General features: G+C 37.9%; 1 protein-coding gene across 6 annotated transcripts in view; it reads right to left on the reverse strand.

Annotated features, from left to right (window-relative positions):
- The window catches only part of TMEM116 (transmembrane protein 116), a 123741-nt gene that overhangs the window by 67688 nt on the left and 31336 nt on the right, over positions 1-24717 (reverse strand). For 2 of the 6 annotated variants that reach the window (XM_065904206.1, XM_065904205.1), the window contains exons 7-11: positions 24351-24434; positions 23877-24015; positions 21762-21906; positions 21090-21163; positions 19245-20330 (exon numbers count right to left, since the gene is read on the reverse strand). In XM_065904206.1, coding sequence (XP_065760278.1) covers positions 20124-20330; positions 21090-21163; positions 21762-21906; positions 23877-24015; positions 24351-24434 — 649 coding nt within the window. In that variant the 3' untranslated portion in view covers positions 19245-20123. Of the gene's footprint in view, positions 1-19244; positions 20331-21041; positions 21208-21761; positions 21907-23876; positions 24016-24350; positions 24435-24717 lie in introns of those variants that run through there. The other 4 variants (XM_065904209.1, XM_065904207.1, XR_010658822.1 and 1 more) reach the window with 3 other exon arrangements.

Raw genomic sequence — 24717 nt, forward strand, 5'->3', positions numbered from 1 at the left:
TGCAGAAAGAAGCCTTTTCAGTTAATTTTTGTGTAGGCATAAGATAATGATGCAGTTTCATTCCTTTGCATGTGGTTGTTCCATTTTCCCAACACCATTTACTGAAAGGATTGTTCTTTTCTGACTGTATATTCTTGGCTTCTTTCTTGTAAATTAATTGATTATATATGTGTGAGTTTATTTCTATTTCTTTCTATGTAAGAGCATTCTATTCTGTTCCATTGATCTATGCATCCATTTTTACGCCAGTACCACAGTTTTGATTACTACAACTTTGTAATATAGTTTGAAATCTGGGCGCATGATGCTTCCAGCTTTGTTCTTTTTTTTCAAGACTGCTTTGGCTATGTGGGGTCTTTAAACGTTTCATACATATTTTAGCATTGTTCATTCTACTTCTGTGGTAAATGTTATTGGAATTTTGATAGTGACTGCACTGAATCTACACATTTCTTTGAGTAGTAATATATAGATTTTTAACAATATTAATTCTTCCAACTCATAAATACATTTAATAAAGGGTTAATATTTTTCCATTATTTGTATTTTCTTCAATTTCCTTCATTAATGTCTTATAGTTTTCAGGGTACAGGTCTTTCACCTCCTTGGTTAATTTCATTCCAAGTATTTTAATTCCTTCTGATGCAACTGTAAATGGGATTATTTTTCTTAATTTCTATGACAGTTTATTGACCTATAGAAACACAACAAATTTTTGTATATTGATTTTGTATCCCACAACTTTATTGAATTCATTTATTAGTTCTAACACTATTTTGGTGGAGACTTTAAGGCTCTTTTATATGTAATAAGTCATCTGCAAGTAGTGACAAGTTTACTTCTTACTTTCTGACTTCAATGCCTTTCACTTCTTTTTCTTGCCTAACCACTCTCCCTATAATTTCTAATACTATATTGAATAAAAGTGGTGAAAGTATGGCATCTTTTTGCTGGCCCTGATATTAGAGGAAAAGCTTTCAGCTTTTTACCACTGAGCATAATGTTAGCTATGGGTTCAAATTTCATTCTTGAGTAGAGCTTTGTCATTCTGGGTGGGTGAACCAAAATCTCACTATGTTTTCTTTTAAAAAAAAAAGAAAAAGCGATCTTCCTCCACCAATGAAAATGGTGAACAGCTTTAAAATAATTTTTCAACCTTCTGCTATATATAAAGTTGTCAAAACATGTTTATGGGGGGAGGGTTATGTTCTGTTAAGGAAAATCCTACTACTTCCAGATGCTAATTGGCTGGGGGGGCAGCTAAATATTTTGACTATGACTTTACCTGTGAGACAGATTTTATCTCTTTAAAACCTGTGGCAAATTGAACTATATTACAGGTATTTCAAATTCTCAGTAACTTTTGCTTATCCAGAGTCAGAGACAAAATTTGTATTTACTTGTGGGAGAATCTTTTAGTGAAATTTTAAGATACTGGGTAGGTCAAAAAGTTCCTTCGGTTTTAAGGAAAAAATAAAAGACACATTTTTCATTTTCACCAAGAACTTTACTGAACAACATATTCACTGTTTTGTTCCATTCCCTTCTGCCATTTTTCACGCAACTTCATAACTCCATCTTCCCAAAACTTTTTATCTTTTTGAGCAAGGATAAAGTTTTGTCAAGAGACCTCACTGGTCATAGCAAACACCCTCTTCCAACAACACAAGAGAAAACTCTACACATGGACGTCACCAGATGGTCAATACTGAAATCACATTAATTATATTCTTTGCAGCCAAAGATAGAGAAGCTGTATACAGTCAGCAAAAAAAAGACTGGGAGTTGACTGTGACTCAGATCATGAACTCTTCTATTGCCAAATTCAGACTTAAACTGAAGAAAGTAGAGAAAACCACTAGACCATTCAGGTATGACCTAAATCAAATCCCTTATGATTATACAATGAAAGTGACAAATAGAGTCAAGGGATTAGATCTGATAGAGTGCCTGAAGAACTATGGAGGGAGGTTTGTGACACTGTACAGGAGACAGGGATCAAGACCATCCCCATGGAAAAGAAATGCAAAAAGGCAAAATGGTTGTCTGAGGAGGCCTTGCAAATAGCTGAGGAAAGAAGAGAAGCTAAAGGCAAAGGAAAAAAGGAAAGATATACCCATGTGAATGCAGAGTTCCAAAGAACAGCAAGGAGAGATAAGAAAGCCTTCCTCAGTGATCGAGGAAAACAACAGAATAGGAAAGACTAGAGATCTCTTCAAGAAAATTAGAGATACCAAGGGAACATTTCATGCAAAGATGGGCACAATAAAGGACAGAAATGGTATGGACCTAACAGAAGCAGAAGATATTAAGAAGAGGTGTCAAGAATACACAGAAGAACTATACAAAAAAGATCTTCATGACCCAGATAATCACGATGGCGTGATCACTCACCTAGAGTCAGACATTCTGGAATGCGAAGTCAAGTGGGCCTTAGGAAGCATCACTACAAACAAAGGTAGTGGAGGTGATGGAATTCCAGTTGAGCTATCTCAAATCCTAAAAGATGATGTTGTGAAAGTGCTGCACTCAATATGTCAGCAAATCTGGAAAACTCAGCAGTGGCCACAGGACTGGAAAAGGTCAGTTTTCATTCCAGTCCCAAAGAAAGGCAATGCCAAAGAATGCTCAAACTACCTCACAACTGCACTCATCTCACACACTAGCAAAACAATGCTCAAATCTCTCCAAGCCAGGCTTCAACAGTAGGTGAACTGTGAAGTTCCAGATGTTCAAGCTGGATTTAGAAAAGGCAGAGGAATCAGAGATCAAATTGCCAACATCTGTTGGAGCATCGAAGAAGCAAGAGAGTTCCAGGAAAACATCTACTTCTGCTTTATTGACTATGCCAAAGCCTTTGACCATGTGGATCACAACGAACTATGGAAAATTCTTAAAGAGATAGGAATACTAGACCACCTGACCTGCCTCCAGAAAAATCTGTATGCAGGTCAAAAAGCAACAGTTAGAACTGGACATGGAACAATAGATTGGTTCCAATTCGGGAAAGGAGTATATCAAGGGTGTATACTGCCACTCTGCTTATTTAACTTATATGCAGAGTACATCATGAGAAATGCTGGGCTGGACGAAGCACAAGCTGGAATCAAGATTGCTGGGAGAAATATCAATAACCTCAGATATGCACATGACACCACCCTTCTAGCAGAAAGCAAAGAACTAAACAGCCTCTTGATGAACGTGAAAGAGAAGAGTGAAAAAGTTGGCTTAAAACTCAATATTCAAAAACTAAGATCATGGCATCTGGTCCCATCACTTCATGGCAAACAGATGGGGAAACAATGGAAACAGTGACAGACTTTATCTTTTTGGGCTACAAAATCACTGCAGATAGTGACTGCAGTCATGAAATTAAAAGATGCTTGCTCCTTGGAAGAAAAGTTATGACCAATCTAGATAGCATATTGAAAAGCAGAGATATTACTTTGCCAACAAAGATCCATCTAGTCAAGGCTATGGTTTTTCCAGTAGTCATGTATGGATGTGAGAGTTGGACTATAAAGAAAGCTGAGCGCCAAAGAATTGATGCTTTTGAACTGTGGTGTTGGAGAAGACTCTTGAGAGTCCCTTGGACAGCAAGGAAATCCAACCAGTCCATCCTAAAGGAAATCAGTCCTGAATATTCTTTGGAAGGACTAATGCTGAAGCTGAAACTCCAATACTTTGGCCACCTGATGTGAAGAACCGACTCATTTGAAAAGACCCTGATGCTGGGAAAGACTGATGGTGGGAGGAGAAGGGGACGACAGAGGAGGAGATGGTTGGACGGTATCACCAACTCGATGGACATGAGTTTGAGTAAGCTCTGGGAGTTGGTGATGGACAGGGAGGCCTGGTGTGCTGCAGTCCATGGGGTCACAAAGAGTCAGCAACATGACTGAGCAACTGAACTTAACAGTATTGATGAATCTTGAAAATATTATGCTAAGTGAAAAAAGTCAGTCAGAAAAGGACACAAATTGTATGATTCCATCTATATTAAATGCCTAGAATAGACAAATTCATAGGAAAAGCTGAGGTGGAAGGAGCTGAGGCAGAGAGTAGGTAATTAGGTACAATACTAAGTACTATAGTCACACGTACTGTAGTCGTAAGTACAACCGGCACAAAAACGTTTGGAAATAAACATAACCTTGTACTTGGTGGAAACAGATACATAAGGAAAGTAGGTATTAAAGTACAGCCTACTAATGCTAAATGTCCAGTGAGTTGTGATTATCACTGTGTTTTACAGAAAGTATGAAGAACATCAGTTAATGAAATAGGTAGGTAAGTAAAAGTTAAGAGGACTTCCAATATATACCAAAATGTTAATGCTAAATGATTATGTCAGGCATTATAGGATACTTTGAAACAATTACAGGTAGTCTCACTCAAAACTTGTAATGTCAATCAGGCTGCAGTTTAAATATGTGTCTTGAAAAGACAGTCTCTTCAGCAAGTGCTGTTGGGAAAGCTGAACAGTACATATTAATCAATGAAGTTAGAACCAATCATGACACTACAACCAAAAGTAAACTCAAAATGGCTTAAAGACTTAAATATCACACTTGACACCATAAAACTCCTAGAAGAGAACATAGGCAAAACATTCTCTGACTAAATCATAGCCACACTTAGGTCAGTCTCCCAAGGCAATAGAAATAAAAGCAAAAATAAACAAATTGGACCTAATCAAACTTAAAAGCTTTTGAACAGCAAAGGAAACCATGCACAAAATTAAAAATACAACCAATGAACTGGGAAATAATATTCTTTAATGATGAAACTGACAAGGGCTTAATTTCCAAAATATATAAATAGCTCATATAATTCAATAACAAAAAACCAAACAACGCAATCAAGAAATGGGCAGAAATACTAAATAGATGTTTCTCCAAAGAAGACACACAGATGACCAACAGGTACATGGAAAGATGCTCAACATCACTGATTAGCAGACAAAGGAAAATCAAAACTACAACAAGGTACCACTTCATATCAGTCAGAATGGTCATCATTAAAAAGTCTAAAAATAATAAATGCTGGAAAAGGTGTGGAGAAAAGCGAACCCTCTCACAATGTTGGTGGGAATGTAAATTGGCACAGTCACAATGGAAAACAGCATGAAGGCTCCTTAAAAAACTAAAAATAGAGTTTCCATATGATCTAGAAATCCCACTCCTGGGCATATATCCAGACAAAATTCTAACTTAAAAAGATACATGCACTTCACTATTCACAGCAGCATTATTAACAATAGCCAAGACATGGAAGCAACCTGTGTCCATTGATAGATGAATGGATAAAGAAGATATTTAATATATATATATATATACACACACACACTATATATACATACACACACACAATGGAATACTATTCAGCCATAAAAATAATGTCACTTGCAGCAACTAGGATGGGCCTAGAGGTTGTCACACTGAGTGAAAGAAAAACATATGATACCATATGATATCATTTATATATGGAATCTAAAATATGACACAAAATGAACTATTTACAAAACTGTTTTCAGATTCACACACATATAAAACAAACTTATAGTTACCAAAGGGAAAAGAGAGAAGGAGAGGGATAAATTAGAAGTTTGAGATTAGCAGATACAAACTACCATACACAAACATAAGGTCCTAATGTATAGCACAGGAAACTACATTTAATATCCCATAATAAACCATAATGGCTAAATGGAAAAAAAAGAAAAGTTAAAAAAAAATTCCACTAAAGAAAAAAAAAAAACCATAATGGGAAAGAATATGAAAAAGAATATGTACATACATGTATAACTGAATCACTTTGGTGTATACTAGAAACTAACACATTGTAAATCAACTGTACCTCAAAAAAATAAGCAAATAAATAAAACTTTGGAAAAATGCATGGGAAAAAGGAAATTCTAGGGCCTTCCCCAGGCAGTCTAGTGGTAAGAGTTTGCCTTCCAATGCAGGGGGTACAGGTTTGATCCCTGGTTGGGGAGCTAAGATCCCACATATCTTGGGGCCGAAAAACTAAAATATAAAGCAGAAGCAATGTTGTAACAAATTCAATAAAGCCTTAAAAAAAAAAAAAAGGAAATCCTAGAAAAGTTTTGTCAAAAGAGACTATGTGAGGGAAGTTAATAATAGTATCTTTATCTGTGTAGCACTTTTTATTTTACAAAGCATTTTTACAAATGCTATTGAATCATTAGTAAAGCTCATATAGATATTATTTCCACTTTATAAACAAGAAGCTGATGCTCAAAGAGATTAAATGACAAAAATATCAAAATCCACAAATAACCAAACTGAGGCCTGAATTTGGGTTTTCTAAGTTAAAAAAAAAAAACCTTTCAGTAAGGCTCCGTATCACAGTGCATGGAAAAAGTTGATTTACCACAAGATGTAGCATTCAATTTCTTAAAGGCTAGGAAACATATTTAATTATAAGGAAGGAAGATTTGCAGAGGGTGGCAACAGTAGTGCAATTAAAAAAAAAATCTCAACTCACAGCATAAAAACAGATAAAGCACTATGATGGTAAAAAACTAAACCCTACAAACACCAAAAAATGATGATAAGTCATCTTACAAACCCCAATATATGGTTTAAAAGGTCGAACTACCAATAGCTCCAAAATCCAAGTGATATTAGTAACTGTCACAGAGAAAGTAGAGAGAAGTGATAGGACACCTTCTGTACCTGAAACCAGGAAAAACCCAAATATCCAACAGGTACTCACTGGAAACTATAGTGAGCCAATCTGAAAAGAAGTACCTAAAACTGAAGTTTTTGACATTTCAATTTTGGGGAGAATGCAAGGGGTTGATTTTAAGGGGCAAAGGGACCAGAGGAGTCTGGGACCTATGACTTTAAAAAGTAAAGGACAAAACCACATGCTGGGGAGAATTCACTGAAAGTAGAATTCAAATTGTCTAGGACAAAAAAACCAAAGAGATTTTAAGTGGAAATACATTCACTGTTTCACTAATTAATATGTTGCTTGGCATTACATTTTGGTAAATGGTCCTTACCTGGTTATGCATATCTTCCTCTTCATGGATCACAGCCTTGTTGTGGTGAAGGGGTTTGTGTAACTCAACGAAGCTATGAGCCATGCCATGCAGGGCCAACCAAGACGGACTGATCACAGTGGAGAGTTCTAACAAAATGTGGTCTACTGGAGGAGGGATGGCAAACCACTCCAGTATTCTTGCCTCAAGAACTCCATGAACAGAATGAAAAGGCAAAAAGACAGGACACTGGAAGATGTTCCCCCCAGATCAGAAGGTGTCCAATATGCTACAAGGGAAGAGTGGAGAAATAGCTACAAAAAGAATGAAGAGGTTGGGCCAAAGCAGAAACAATGCTCAGTTATGGATGTCTGCGGGTGAAAGTGAAGTCCAGTGCTCTAAAGAGCAATATTACATAGGAAACTGGAATGTTAGGTCCATGAGCCAGGGCAAATTGGACATGGTCATGTAGGAGATGATGGCAAGAGTGAATATCAACATCTAGGAATCAGTGAACTAAAATGGTTGGGAACAAGCAAATTTAATACAGATGACCATTATATCTACTATGGTGGGCAAGAAGCCCTTAGAAGAAATAGGAGTAGCCCTCATGGTCAACAGAAAAGCTCAAAATATAGTACTTGGGTGCAATTTCAAAGACAATAGAATGATCTTGGTTTGTTTCCAAGGCAAATCATTCAGCATCACAATAATCCCCATCTGTGCCCCACCACTAATGCTGAAGAAGATGAAGTTGAACGGTTCTACAAATATCTACAAGACCTTCTAGAACTAACACCCCAAAAAGATGTTCTTTTCATCATAGGGGACTGGGATGAAAAGTAGGAAGTAACTTGCCTAGAGTAACATGCAAGTTTGGCCTTGGAGTACAAAATGAAGCAGGCAAAAGCTAACAGAGTTTTGTCCAAAGAACATGCTGGTTGTAGCAAACATCCTCTTCCAACAACACAAGAGACGACTCTACACATGGGCATCACCAGATGGTTAATACTGAATTAAGATTAATTATGTTCTCTGCAGTCGAAGATGGAGAAGCTCTACACATCAGCAAAAACAAGACCTGGAGCTGACCATGGCTCCTATCATGAGCTCCTTATTGCAAAATTCAGGCTTAAATTGAAGAAAATAGGGAAAGCCACTAGGCCATTCCAGTAAAACCTAAATCAAATTCATTATGATTATACAGTAGAGGTGACAAACAGATTGAAGGGGTCAGATCTGGTAGATAGAGTGCCTAAAGAGGTATGGACAGAGGTTCCTAACATTGTATAGGAGGCAGTGACCACAACTATCCCAAAGAAAAAGAAATGAAAGAAGGCAAATTGGTTGTCTGAGGAAATTTTACAAATACCTGAGAAAAGAAGAGAAGCAAAAAACAAAGGACAAAGGGAAATATAAGCCCAACTGAATACAGAATTCCAGACAACAGCAAGGAGAGACAAGAAAGCCTTCCTAAGTGAACAATGCAAAGAAACAGAGGAACATAAGAGAATGGGAAAGACTAGCAATCTCATCAAGAAAATTGGAGACATCTAGGGAACATTTCATGCAAGAACGGGCACAGTAAAGGGTACAAATGGTAAGGATAATAGAAGCAGAAAGGATTAAGAAGAGGTGGCAAGAATACATAGAACTATACAAAAAGGGTCTTAATGACCCAGATAACCATGATGGTGTGGTCACTCACCTGGAGTCAGACATCCTGGAGTGTGAAGTCAAGTGGAAGCATTACTACAAACAGGAAGCATTACTACAGACAAAGCCAGAGGAAGTGGTGAGCTTTTTAAAATTCAAGCTGAGCTATTTAAAATCCTAAAAGATGATGCTGTTAAATTGCTGCACTCAATATATCATCAAATTTGGAAAACTCATAGGACTGGAAAAGCTCTTTTCATTCCAATTGCAAAAAGGGCAATGCCAAAAAAATGCTCAAACTACTGTGCAATTGCACTCATTTCATATGCTAACAAGGTAATGCTCAAAATCCTTTAAGTTATGCTTCAGCAGTACATGAACAGAGAACTTCCAGATGTACAAGCTGGGTTTAGAAAAGGCAGCAGAACCAGAGATCAAGTTGCCAACATTTGTTGGATCATAAAAGGAATTCCAGAGAAACATATTACTTCTGCTTCGTTGACCGTGTGAATCAAAACAAACTGTGGAAAATTCTTAAAAGAGATGGGAATACCAGAATACCTTACCTATCTCCTGAGAAACCCACATGCAGGTCAAGAAACAAGTTAGAACTGACCATGGAAAAATGAACCAGTTCAAAATTGGGAAAGGAGTAAGATGAGGCCGTATATTGTCATCCTGCTTATTTAATTTATATGTAGAGTACATTGTGTGAAATGTCACACTGGATGAATCACAAGATGGAAGAAAGATTGCCAGGAGAAACAACCTCAGATATACAGATGATACCACCCTAATGGCAGAAAGTGAAGAGGAACTAAAGAGCTTCTTGATTAAGATGAAAGAGGAGAGTGAAAGAGCTGGCTTAAAACCTAACATTCATAAAATGAAGATCATGGCACCAGTCCCATCACTCCATGGCAAACAGAAGGGGAAATGGGGGAAACAGCGACAGATTTTATTTTCTTGGGCTCCAAAAACACTGCAGATGGTGACTGCAGCCATGATATTCAAAGATGCTTGCTCCTTGGAAGGAAGCTATGACAAACCTAGACAAAGTATTAAAAAGCAGAGACATCACTCTGCTGACAAAGGTCCGTATAGTCAAAGCCATGGTTTTTCCAGTAGTCATATATGGATGTGAGAGTTGGACCATAAAGAAGGCTGAGAGCTGAAGAATTGATGCTTTTGAATTGTGGTGCTAGAAAAGAATCTTAAGAGTTCCTTGGACTGCAAGGAGATCAAATCAGTCAAACCTAAAGGAAAACAACCCTGAATATTCTTTGGAAGGATTGATGTTGAAGCTGAAGCTCCAATACTTTGGCCACCTGATGTGAAGAGCCAAGTTACTTGAAAAGGCCCTAATGCTGGGAAAGACTGATGGCAGAAAAGGGCAACAGAGGATGAAATGATTAGATAGCATTGCCGACACAATGGACATGAGTTTGGGAAAACTTCAGGAGATAGTGAAGGACAGGGAAGCCCATGGCTGCACTCCAAGGGATTGCAAAGAGTCTGACACGACTTAGCGACTGGACAACAATAACAATGTAGTATTTTTGTATTCCCATTACAGTTTTAAAATATGAATAGCTAGTGACTTTTAACAACTTTTAGGCACGGACTCATATGTTCATTTTATTTCTCTTTTAGTTTGTGATGTGATGAATTATGAGAATATATTTCTTAATGCTAAACTCATGTTTCTGGCATAAACTTTTTTTAGCATGGTGCTTGCCTTGAATATTGTACAAGATTTTATTTCTAACATCTCTTAAAATTGTTTTAATCTACATCCAGAAAAAGTGTAGTTTATTTCTGACTTTTCAAAAATGCCAGCTCTATCTAGTTAGGGAATTAAGATGATATTACCTCCACAAAGAATTTTCCATATTTTCCTTTAGATTTTTAAATTTAATAATGAAGGAGTAGCACAAATAGTCTTATATAACTTAAAATCTTCTGTACCCATATTATACATTTCTAACTTACTCATTTCTTATTGTGGCAAGAATACAACAATTCTTAACAAAATGTTAACTGTGTAATACAGTATTGTTGACTCTAGGTACAATGCTGTAGAGCAGATCTGTAGAATTTATTAATCTTGCAGAACTGAAACTTTATATCATTCGTGGGTGAAGTGTCACTTCACCATATCCCTACTCTATGGCAATCACCATTCACCTCTCAGATTCTATAAATTTGACTAATTTAGATACCTCATGTAAACAGAATGATGAGGTATTTGTATTTCTATGACCGGTCTATTTGACTCAGCATAACATCTTCAAGTTTCATCCATGTTGTCACATGTTGCAGGATATCTTTATTTTTTAAGGCTCAACAGTATTATATATATCACATTTTCTATATCTGTTGAAAAAAAAAACATTATCTTGTTGTGAATCTTGGTCACAGTGAACAAGGGAATGCTAATATCTTTTTAATACCATTCTGGCCTATAAGGTTTTTGCTTGAAAAATTACTGAGAATTTTTGGACATTTCTTTACAAAGAAAAATTGTGAGTAGTCAATTTTCTATAGCCTCTTTCAAAGTTTGCTCTTTGACTTTAGACAATTTGTTTATATGCGTCTCAGTGTGAACTATCTTCAGATTCATCTTGCTTGGTGATCTCTAGGGTTTGTGGATATGTATGGCCATTTGCTTCTCTACATTTGGGAAATTTTTAAATTTTTTAACAAGCTGTTTGGTCTTATTTTCTCTGTTCCAATTAGAACTCCCAAAATGTGTATACTGGTTGGCTTGATGATACTGAAAAAAATCCTTAAGTTTTCTTCACTGTTTTTCATTCTTCCTTTTTCCTTCTCTGCCTGAATTACTTCCAGTGCTGTCTTTGAGTTCACTGATCCTTTCTTCTGCTTGACCTAGTCTCATGTTGAACACTTTTACTGACTTTTGTTTTTTCAGTTTAATTATTGTGTTCTTAAGTTTCATGACTTAGTTATGGAGTCCATGGGGTTAGTTAGTTACTTAGCTAGCCCCTGGGGTCTCAAAGGGTCATGACTTTCTGACTGAACAACAATAACAATGTAGTATCTTTGTATTCCCATTAAAGTTTTAAAATAACTAGTGACTTTTTAGTATCTTCCACCCCCCTGTTGAAATTCTCACTTTGTTCATGTGCTGTTCTCTTTGACTTCAGTGAGCATTTTCATAAGTTATTTTGGATTCTCTATCAGGTAAATAATATACCTCCATTTCATTAGGGTCAGTTTCTGGAGATCTTGTTCCTTTATGTGGAACATGTTTGCCTGATTCTTCATTTCTTTAACTTTCTCTGCTGGTGTCTGTGTTTTAGATAAACCGGGTACCTCTCTCAGTCTTCACAGACTGGCCAAATACAGAACAAGATCTCCACCAATAACTCTGGCCAGAGACTCTCAGGGCCTTTCCCACCTTTTTCTCTCCCCAGGGAGCAGCAGGACGTGTGTCACAGCCAGCCCCCCACTCTGTCTCCGCAGGAGATCCTCCTTTAGTAGCAGGTAATCCTAGCCCGGTCTTTTATGTTGTTTTGTTCAGCTGCTAAGTCGTGCTCTACCCTTTACAACCCCACGAACTATAGCACACCTGGCTCCTCTGTCCTCCACTACCACCTGGAGTGTGTTCAAATGCATGTCCACTGAGTCGGTGATGCTAACTAACCATCTCAACCTCTGTCACCCTCTTCTACTGCCCTCAATCTTTCTCAGCAACAGTGGGAAGTTGTTGTGGGAAGTTCCACTGCATTGGCTCTTTGCATCAGGTGGCCAACGTATTGGAACTTCAGCAACACTTTCTTTTGAGGTCCCTGCTTTATTCCTTGGGTCCTGGTGCACATAAGACCTTGTATGTGCCCTCCAAGAGTGGAATTTTTGTTTCCCCTAATCCTGTGGAATTCCTGTAATCAAGCTTCACTGGCCTTCAAAGCCAGATTTTCTGGGGCTTCCTCCTCCTGTTGCCAGACATCCAGTCAAGGGAGCCTCACATGGGGCTCAACATTTTCATTCCTGTGGGAGAACTTCTGTGGTATAATATATTTTCTAGCTCATGAGCTGCCCACCAGGTGGGTATGGGGTTTGATTTTATCATGATTGCACTCCTCCTACCATCTCACTGCCTGGAAAATCCCATGGACGGAGAAGCCTGGTAGGCCACAGTCTGTGGGGTCGCGAAGAGTCAGACAAGGCTGAGCAACTTCACTTCACTTCACCTTCACCATCTCATTTGTGGCCTCTTTGTCTTTGGATGTAAGGGATCATTTTTGGTAGGTTCCAGCAATTTTTGTTGGTGGTTGTTCAGTAGTTAGTTGTGATTTGGTGTTTTCGTAAGAAGTGGTGAACTCACATCCTTCTACTCTGCCATCGTGTCTCTGTCTCAACTTAAGGTTCTTGACGAAAGCTTTTACTTTGATTAGGTCCAATTTATGGATTTTAAAATTTTATGCATGCTTTTGGTGCCATGTTTAAGAATTCTTCAGCAAGTCTTAGATCCAAAATATACACTATGTTTTCTTCTAAAAAGTTTTATATTTTACATTTATATCTATGATCCATTTTGACATGATTTTTTTATGAAGTGTTAGGCTTAGGTTAAAGTTCCTCTTTTTTGTCCACGTATGTCCAATTTTCCAGCAAAATTTGTTGAAAAGACTATTCTCCCTCCACAGAATTGCTTTTCCCCTCTTGTCAAAAATCAGATGACCATACACGTGGGTTCTCTATTTCTGAATTCTTTATTCTGTTCCATTGATCTATGTGTCTATCCCATCACCAATACCACACAGTCTTGAAACTCAGTAGAGTGGTTCCTCCCACATGATTCATTCCCCAAATTATTTAAACTATTCTATTTATTGTCTTTTATAAAATTTATATTCACGATAAATGTTTCACAATTATACATACATCAAATCATGTTGTACACTTCAAATATATAAAATTTTATTTGTGAATTATACTTCAATAAAGCTACAGGGAGAAAACTGAGGAGAAAAAAATACCAAGAGCTTGATAGGAAAAAAATATTAACAATTATTAAAAGATAAAAAAATGGCTTTTAAACATATTAGACATTTAAATTCACTCAAAATTAGAAAAAATAAAAGTTAAACAATACTGACATCTTAAACTCTATCAGTTTGGTGAACTGATATATTGCGATATATTCTGTTGCTTAGATTTTGGAGAAACAGGCATTCTAATACATTGCTAGTGGGAATTAAAAGTGGCTAAAAGCTTCTGAAGTTCCCTTCATATATTTGGGAATATCAGACAAGCTACAAATGTAATTAGTGTGAGCACTATCTTCTCATTTCTAGGAGTATTCTTCCACAAAAAAATATGTGCAACATTATCTGCTGATGATAGTGTATAATTTCAAAATAAACAACCTAAAAGCCCACATATAGGAGAGTGACTGAATAAATTATGGTACATTCATAATCTAAATACTACGCAATTATAAAAAAGAGAATGAGGAAGATTTTTTATAAACTGATATGAGTGATTTACAAGCTATATCTTTAAGTTTAGAAAGGAAAGTAGAAAATGTTATGCTATGTTTACATATGAAAAAGGAGAATATAAGGAAATACACATGTATCTGCTTATTTGTGCAGAAAGAAATACAGGAAAAATAAACTAAGTGCTATTGAGACTGATGACTGAAAACTGAGTCGAAAGAATGAGGACATGGGAACAGATTAAAGGTTCAAGGAGATGTACACTTTTTTGGTATAGTAGGTGGCACTAGTGGTAAAGAACTCACTTGCCAATGCATGAAATGTAAGAGACGTGGGTTCGATCCCTGGGTTGGGAAGATCCCCTGGAGGAGAGCATTGCAACACACCCCAGTGTTTTTGCTTGAAGAATCCCATGGACAAGGGGACCTGGCAGGCTACAGTCCATTGTGTCACACACAACGGAGTCAGACACAACTGAAGCAACTTAGCACACACTGACTTTTAGAATCATGGTAACATTTCACATACTCCCCCTAAATAATAAGCATCATCCAAAATGTGGGAGCAAATCAGAATGAAATACAAATAGTAACATATGGCCTTAACTATAATAGAAATGAATAACATGACCACACTGAATAGGTCTGGATAAAACAGTACCAATCTAAATAATTCTGGGAAACATTATTTTGACCTCATATGTAAGGCTAAAGATAAAGGAACTGAAGATAAACTCTGTTCTCCAGTTGATAGACTTCCTTTTCACAGAGGCCCGGGTTAGTTACTCTAAAAATACTCCACATGTATTCTAGGATTGAGCAAATAAACAAACATATTGTGAATAATGTAAAAAAAGGAAAAGGACTGGAGGTTTGAAATGGGCTATAAAATATAGAGTAGAGAACGGTGTAAACAGCATTAAACAGCAGAGGCCGGTGGCTTACTCAGAAATCCACAAACCCCTGCTCTGGAAACTTTACAGTGTCAATAATTCAAAAGCGTACTAGATGACAGGAGGAGAAGGCTGTTCCACAGAAACTAGGACTGAGGGAAGAGGTTATATATTTTTCTTTTCTTAGGGCCTGATCTGTTACCACTGTAGTGGCTGGACGTCTAAGTTTCCTCTCCTTGATATGCCCTTCTATAAAGACAGCAGGAACTCGGCTAAAGAGTACTACAACTGCTGTTTTTTGAGGGTGGTTACAAAGTGAGGACACCCCTAAAGAGCGAGAGCTCAAGAGGAATAGGAAGTGACATAGACAAAAGGTAGGTGTCATCATGTAGCACTCTGAGGGTGGAGCAGCTATTCTTGCAGGCAGCATAGTTTTAAACTTTGTCCAAACAACTGTTGTCACTGACAAATAATTATGTCCCAGGAAAATCAACTCACAATCAATTTGCTGTTTCACCCGGACCATGATAATGATGACCTCAGTTTGTTACTTTGCTTGCCTCCTATCCTTTCTTCTACAAAATCAGGTGATAATGGGTTAAGTTTTGGAGTGATTTCTCTTTTAGGAATCCCATTCAGGGCATTTGAGAATGGGCCCTTCCCATATTAAGCCTAGTGTTACTTGACTGGTAATTCTGACTGTTCTTCCAGGGATGCACTGTAGTGGGAATCTCTTTATTATAAAAGTCTTTCCTAGGAATCATCAGGATCAGAGGAGAAGATATTCAGAGGAGAAGAAGCAGCAGCAGAAAAAGTGTACAAAGTCCTGCCCAAACAAGGGAAATGACATATTATCAGTTTGAAGCAAAAGAAAGGATTATTTGTTTCTGTTTTACACAAGTTCCCTCTTCATACATGTCAAAATGGGAAACTAGTCTTGCTCTTATTCAGGATGACTGAGTATTCAGAGGATGACCTGGATTCTTTTGTGATAATCAGCCCTTGCTCAGGTCAAAAGGGAATCCTGACCTTATATGGCACTGTCTTCCTCAGCATATGGTTTATGGCCTATCTTCAAACTCAGGTTAGTCTTGTGTAATCCGTGAAGATAAACAAGAGGAACTCTTAAGCATTTCACAATTTCAGAGCAGAACAGGACTTCCTCAGTTCCTATGCCTTATAAGTGGCCACTTCCCAAGTATGTTCAAGTTGACTGTGGTTGACCGTGATTCCAAATGCAGGAACAGTAAGTTACCAAGATCCCAAAGATGTTAACAGATTCCATGCTCTGGTCAATAGGTGGTGGTGGTGGTTTAGTCACTAAGTCATATCTGACTCTTGAGACCCCACGGACTAAAAGCCTGCCAGGCTCCTCTGTCCATGGGATTCTCCCGGCAAGAATACTGGATTGGGTTGCCATTTCCTTCACTGGTCAACAGATACACCAGGATATAACATGAAAGTGGTACTTTCTAAGTCAGAGATATGGACAGAAAAAAAACCATTGTGCGAATCTTCCTAAATTTGTAGGAAACACTTAAAAATCTTAACCACTAGAGAAACTGGCATCTCTTGGGAGAAGTGAACACGATGCTGCTCATATGACTACTGGCCAAATTACCAGGGAATTTGGTACTACTGGCCCTGGGAATTACCAGGGCCATGCATTTATTTCTGTGGTATCTGCACTGCCAAGAATGCAAACTTGATGAATCTTTCTTTCAAAAAGATACATCAAACTTCACATCTTTCATAGCTCATGAGGTTGGCCATCACTTGGGAATGAAGCATGACCATGTGGTCTGCAAATTCCATGGCCAGAATCTCTATACGGCCCATGAATTTATTACTGTAGATACGAGCTTCAGCAACTGCAGCTTCCCTATTTCCGCAAGTTGTTGCACAGAAAAGGCTGCCTATTTAATAAATTTGAGGCCCAAAGCTTCTTTTGAAAGCCATACTATGGGAAAAAGACAGTAGATAAGGGAGAAGAATGTGACCATGGCAGTGTTCTTCAAAAGAATCACTGTTGTCTGCCCTCATGCCAGCTGAAGAAGAGTTCAGATTTTGCATTTGGATCTTGCTGCAAAAACCACAACTCTCTAACACCCTGCCACCTCAGTGTGGATGAGCATGACCTCCCAGAATACTGTAATGGCACCCCAAGTGGTGCCACACAGATATCTACAAGCAAAATGGCACCCTTTGCAAGGAACAAGGTTATTGTTGGCAAGGCCAGGGTTGAAGCCTAGAGAATCTCTGTGTTAAAATCTCTGAAAGGGGTACAAAGGTTGCCCAGGAAAGTTGCTAATGTGAATGAATACCAAGGGAGACAGGTTTTGGAACTGTGGCAGTGAAGTCTTCAGCCAGTGCAACGCCAAAGATGTAAAATGTGGGAGGTGCCTATGTGAAAATTTCCAAAGACTCTCAGGCATTGAAAAAAACCTCAAACACTTACCCACTTCCCCATGCAGGACACGTGGTGGTGCAATACAGAGATTTTTGAAGCCACAGACAGGGCTAATGAGCAGAAGGTGAAGGATGATATAACATGTGGTCCAAGAAAGATCTGTATTAATCAAAGCTGCATAGATATCACTGTATCCCACTAGGACTGCAACCTAGACAAGTATCAGAGTCACGGGAGGGGTGTTGGCAGAAATTTTAAGAACTGCCACTGTATCTATGTCTATGCCCCTCCTACATGTGAATTCAAGGGCGAGAGGTAGTTTGAATAATGGCCCTCCTATTCTCAGTATAATGAAGAGCCTATAATCCTAATCTTTCCTAACCTTATATTATTTTTCATTCCTACTATCTTTTTGCTTGCTACATCTATAGAATGTCCAAGACCAGTGTCAATGCAAAAAATTCATCAGAGAAGATAAACAAACCTGACAGACATTCGATAATTATCTTCTTTTTGGAAATAAAGTCTTATGAAGAACTTTTTAAGAAATGGGCTCCTGGCTGATTCATGTCAATGTATGACAAAACCCACTGAAATATTGTGAAGTAATTAGCCTCCAACTAATAAAAAAAATAAGAAAAAAAAAAAAAAGAAATGGGCTCCTTACTTCAGGTATCCCTCAAGGCCTATCGAAAGGAGAATTCTTGTTTCCATCTGTCTTTCTATACACTGAATTCTTCCTAGTTTTTAAATTAAAAGAAGTGAAGGCAGCTCTCTAGGTGAGGTATCCTTCTCATTCTGTGTTACCCCAAAATTTGTGCTACACACCCTGAGAGGCCTCAATATATCTTGATAGAATGAGGTCAGGTTACCATCCTTAGAAAGGTTGAAGCTCATGGCCTAAAACCTAAAGAGCTGTTATTGAGTTCCCTAACATTTCTATTGGTTGGATGGCATCACCAACTCAATGGACATGAGTTTGAGCAAACTCCCGGAGACAGTAAAGGACAGGGAAACCTGGCATGCTGCAGTTCATGGGATCGCAAAAAGTCAGACATGACTTAGCAACTGAACAACATTTCTGTTGAGAATTCCTTTGGAAAGATCTCTGGTACTTACTTTTCAGAGTATACTGTCTTCAGTTCAGTTCAGTTGCTCACCCATGTCTGACTCTTTGCAACCCCATGGACTGCAGCACACCAGGCTTCGCTCTCCATCACCAACTCCTGGAGCTTGCTCAAACTCATGTCCGTTGAGTCAGTGATGCCATCCAACCATCTCATCCTCTGTTGTCCTCTTCTCCTCCTGCCTTCAATCTTTCCCAGCATCATGGTCTTTTCTAATGAATCAGTTCTTCGCATCAGGTGGCCTGATTGGAGTTTCAGCTTCAGCATCAGTCCTTCCAATGAATATTCAGGACTGATTTCTAATATATTATCTAATATATTTCTAATAATATTGTATACTGTTTTATCTCCCATTATAATCGACTCTGTCAATTTTCTCTAATCTTAACGATATTACCTTGCACAGGCCAAGGAAATATATTAGGTGAAAAGTATCTGATTTAATAAACATTCCAGATGTTTTAGTTGATTATCATTCTAGTTTTTGTCCATTTGGCTTTCCCCTTTGTTTAGGCATCACAGCATCTGATGCCCTGGCCCTGGTTTGGCTTTGCTCATGACAACTGGAGAGACCAAACATCATTTGTTACGCGACTAAAGAGGAAGAAACATTAAACATCCCTACCCATGAATGAGCCTCTTCAGTGTGGGAGTCTTTTCTTTCCCAAAAGTTCAATTCTACTTGTTAGTCATTCATTCACCTGTTTATTCATTTATTCAATAAACATATATTTAGCACTTCCAGTCAGGTTGAACCATGTAAAATAGATGACATTAGACCACTTTAACCTACAAAAATGGCAAGTTCATAATGTTCAATCTAATTCTACGTCCAAGCACTATGAAACCTACAACCTAGAATTTCTGCTTATAAATGTAAATTGAGAAGTTTCTGATTCAGTTTTTAGTCCTGATTTCTCTTAAATCTTATTATCCACTGTAACTTCAAAAGACTGGCCTTAACTTTCTAGAAGGGAATGGTTTCTGTTGTTAAGACCTAGAATAGCATGGAATATATATGAGACTAGGATGTGGAGTGTCTGAGGATCTCCCTATCAACTTTTTGACACCTTCTGTTTTTGCTTTTTCTGAATTTCCAAAACTCTGTTCTAAGAATGTAAAACCAGGACTTTCTTTGTACAATGGAAGGAAGAGCAATGTAAATATCTAAGAAAGTTGTTACATGCCACACTGCTTCTCCCACAACCACAGTAGAGGGCCTGGAAATACTCTGTGTAAATAACAACTAACAATAACTTGGAATTTATTTTTTTCCAGAAGAGACTCCACAAATCTAATATCTATTCAAGTAACATGAGTGTATCTCTTAGGTGGAAAGTAGCTTCATCTCCCTGAACAGTGACTTAATCTGTGAATCTAAGAATAATAGATAGATTCCACCCACTTCAACTAGAGTAGCTACTAATCATGGTACTATATTCTCTTTCACTTCTATAGCTTAAGGCATGGTTAGAAAAGACTTAAGATGTTGGCCGCAAACACTCTGCCCAAACCATTAGTGCAGAATAATTCCAGTTCTGGATGTTCTAGTTTTATAGCTTCAAAGAATGGTAGAGGTGCTAGTAGCAAAAGCAAGAGTTGACTCCAACGGATCTAGGCCCCTGCAATAGAATCTTTTCTGTGAGCATAATAATGGTGTCTGTGTGTCTGCATCACGCCGGGCTTCTTGCTTTAGTTGGTAGAACTTGTACTGTGTCCAGCCATATACTCCACAGTTGAGCAGACCCTGAGATGATGTTGTTAGAGCCTGGAGAAGATGAAGGGGTGATGGAGCCCATCCTTCAGGTTTTCAGAGATTTGGGGAAGAGTTCCATTCCTCTTATTTATAAATCAATGTTATATTCACTTCAAAAATCAAGATTTGGTGTTGTTTTTAAAAAAACCATTTTTCATCTCTTCCTGAACTCACTTTTCGCACTGTTCTTTGTCACGAGAGTTAGTCATATTTCTTACTATATACATACAGACAATGAAGTGGTTTCAATGTCCCACCTTATTGCCCCATTTCCTGGGTTACGCTTGAGGAAACTGCCAAGCAGCACAGTCTGAGAGCCCAAAAAACCTACTTAAATCTGACAAGGAGGAAAAGAATCATTCTTTTCTTTGTTTCTTTCTCTCTGTTCACCTAGAACAGCTAATTTATCTATTCATTTCACTCTGGATGAGAGACAATCATGTCACTATTAGTGTTTCATAAGAACATTACCTGGTAGAGCTTGTCTTTTGTTACCCATCCCTTAAAAAAACACATCAATAAAATGAAATTGGCTAGAGACACACAAGCTCTGAAATTCATGGCAGCACTTTCATAAAGATATCTAGATCATCAATGAGGAAATTTTCACATTTTTCAGGACTGAATGTAAATAATATATTTTTCTCTTGCAATGTAAAAAGAAATACCCTAAGGGGGGGAAAAATGTGCTTACTGAATTTTGGCAGTGTGAGAGAACAAGATAAGAAAGTGTAAGAACAGACATGCTGGGTGTTTTTTTGAAGATGTTACCTGGAGAACATAGAGGGCCATATGAAGTTTGGTGTCCTGTAGTTTTGTCAGTTTTATGATCATCAGAATGACAGCTGTGAAAACATGAAGCACAGATCTTGTTGCCAATTCTGGGTACCTGCGCATAAATTTTTTTCAGTATAAACACTTAAGCACTGTGAGAATTATAGGCATTAAGAAGACTAGCAGTGAGATAAACCAGTTATATAAACCACTGGCTTTTGGTCTCCTCCAATAGCAGGTCTCCACTGCTATTCCTCAGTGATTAAACTGCAGATTATTAAGAGTAGTAATGGAAGCAAGACATACTATAGGAAGGATATAAGTTACAATTTTTAACTTATGTTTATCAAGCCTTTTCATAAACACTATCAAATCTGATCCTCACATTATAACTCTGTATAGTAGGAAGGGCAGGTGTTAACATCTCTGAGTTCTGTCATGACATTTCCTCTCATAATATTTCATGTCTAATTATCTCAGTTTCTAAAAACATAAGAAGGAAAAGAAGTTAAGGAGGTTGAGAAAAACTGGAAATATGGGTGGGACCAAAGTAAATTTTATGTGCTGGGCAGGAATTTGTAGTCACACTTCGTGGTGAAACCACGTTGCTTGACTGCAGTCTAACCATCACCCTTTTCACTGCCCAGATCCTTCAGTTACGGTACCCACCTGGGCTCCAGCAGCAAAAGAAGGCCGCTGGGTAGAAGCGCACTCGCAGCTCCACGATGTGAATCACTGCCCACTGCTCACTCCCCAGAAAGCCAGTCGACTTCAGAAACTTCTTGTAGTGTGTCTGGGCTTGAATGAGTAAGACCTAAACATGGGTTAGAGCAGTGAGTAGTCTGCCTAACGCTTACTAAAACTTCCCTGTCTAGTCTGTCCTTTTGGAGAGAGCCTTCTCTTAGGATCTGACAGCAGGAAAGACCATTCTCTTATCATTATTGTTTCTGCCATCTGAGATCAGGTTTTTCTTTTTTTCTTTTGAGAGAAAATTCTCCAGAGTGATCTTTTGTTTGGCCAGGGAAATGGACAAACTTGTGGTTCAATATGTAAAATTTACATCAACCCTAAGGCTTTTATTTTTCTCAATGAGGTTACTTGCAATATGCATGGGAAGTTAAACTATGACCTAACCAGATTCTCTTGTAAAACACTTTCTTAGAGGTTGTGTTAGACAGTGTTCTAGCTTAATACCTTTTAAATAAATACTTTAGCACTTGACAGAGCTTAATATTCTCAGCTTCCAACAAAAACAGTTTTAGGAAGTTTCTTACTATCTTTAGATGGAAAACAGATTGTTTTTCCCTTCCAACTGGGAGCAATTTGAATACGCTTTAGTTAATGAAATAAATATAAATCAGTTAAATATCTTTTCTGTGGGGGAGTATATTAGGTAATAAACCTGAGCTTTCCAGGTGGCTCTGTGGTAAAGAATCTGCCTGCCGATGGAGGAGACAAAGGTTCTATCCCTGGGTTGGGAAGATCTTCCTGGAGAAGGAAATGGCAACCCACTCCAGTATTCTTGCCTGGGAAATCCCATGGACAAAGGCACCTGGGTGGGGCTACATTCCATGGAATTGCAAAAGAGTTGGACACAACTTTAATGACTAAAACAGGTAAAACAATTAAAAAAATAAAATGTGACCAAATCTGAAACTTTTTTCAAATAATCCAGATCTACTGTCTAAGTTAATAACCCTATTCCTTAAGTTCAGTCATGTATTTTCCTTTACCCAGAGACACAGGAATCAAAAGGAGGACGAAACTTGATTTGAGATTATTTATGTCTAGTAGAAATCAGTTCACCATCTGCTGATTAAAAAAGAATCAGAATGCCAGTTCTGAATGTCCACTGAAGTCTGGGTTACTCTAAAGGAGCAAACAGGAATCCCCAGGGTACCATGTTTTGGGAGACCTGTCTCTTTTGTCAATCAGTTCTAAGTGAAAACCATCAAGGCCATTTTAACATAAAGTAGTCACTGTGCTTTCTCTACAAAGTTGCTGATTTGATCAAAGCTACCTCCAAAACTTATTTTTGAATTATCAAAGAAAATACTCCACTATTGCATTTCACTCACACATGCTAGGTATGCTAGCAAAAAGAAAAAAATTTGTGGGATAAAGTTGGTCTACAAGCATAATTTGTAATCCCTGAACTAGCATGCAAAGAGGAGAAATGATATTGAAAAGTAGATTTGGCAAATAAAAAGGCATATTTCCTTGCTTACTGATTTTGTCCTAGGCAGTTATATATAAATAATATATTGTCCCACAGATGATTATTTAATTGTCCATCATTCTGATGATATCAAAGGAGTATTTAGTAACTGTATGAACCATTAAGCACTTTAAATTCAGTTAGATATAGGATAAGCGCAAATCTATATTCAATAAAGAACCGAGAAAAGAAAACTCTATTTGGAAAATTAAATCAAAGAACATCTTCTGTGCTCCAGAAAATCATACTATATAAAGAATATACTTGACACATACTAGTTTTCTGGTCTTGTCCTTCATGAGGATCCACAGGAACACATACTAGTTCTAGAGTGAGCATAATTCTCATCTAATGAATATAGGCTCTTTTCCCCACTCATCATTTGACCTTGGGAAGTACAAAAGACTGAGGAAGTAATTAAATTATCAATATGTACCAGTCACTGTCTTGGCTCCAGGACTATAAGAAGTGCCTCTGTACCACATCTTTCCCAGGCCCGTAAATATTGCGCCACCTCACCCCACCCCATCCCGCTTTCCATAAAGGCAGATAGGGAGGTACAGTACCACAATGGTAAAGAAGCTGAGTACAAAGCTGGCCAGGAAAATGATGAGCCCATAAAAATAAAGTGTGCTACAGACTGATGTGTTGGCAGAAGGCAGGAGCTCAGCCATGGCTGGTGGTGGTGAGTACATCAGGATACACCTAGGGAGAGAATCAATGGTCAGGAGTGTTGCTATAGGTGCAAGACAAGAGAGAGAGCCACTGGTGCAACAAAAGTTAATATCATTTTACTTACCATCTAGCTAAGCCTTGTCCGTAATACCTTGTTCCTTCTCACTGAAACATTCTCATCTAGTCACTTTATGCCATATTTCTACCTAATGTATTTTTAGCCTTGACTATAGCCCCTATCCATAGCCCATTTAAAATACAAGCACCCTGGCCAGCATGGATGTACAAAGCCTTCTTCCATCTTAATTTATAGAAAAGAATAGGTGTAGTCTACCACGAAAATGATAGGTTTGGTCCTTACCTACCTGTGGCTCTGGCTGAAGTTGCGGAAACATTCACTGACATTGCCCAAACAGAATACAGGTACCATCAACAGTAGAGGTATCAGACTGGGAGGAAAAAAAAAATATCACCATAATATTCAGACCTTTTTATGCCTTTTTCCCTGTGCAAAATATTCTCCTATCCTTCTCCCAATACCATTACCCTACCCACTCTTCATGAAAACATACATATTTCATTTCTTCAAGAAAAATACTTCAAAAACTTTAAGTATACTTTCTTTTCAAGTTCCTGGTGAAATGAAGCAGGAAATGCATTTTATATCTAGGTTAATAAAACCTAACAGATTTTCAGAGTCTCTGGGAGCTGTGGGCTTCCCAGGTGGCAGAG

This window comes from Muntiacus reevesi, chromosome 13 (genome assembly GCF_963930625.1).
Source record: "Muntiacus reevesi chromosome 13, mMunRee1.1, whole genome shotgun sequence".
Taxonomy (NCBI): Eukaryota; Metazoa; Chordata; class Mammalia; order Artiodactyla; family Cervidae; genus Muntiacus; species Muntiacus reevesi.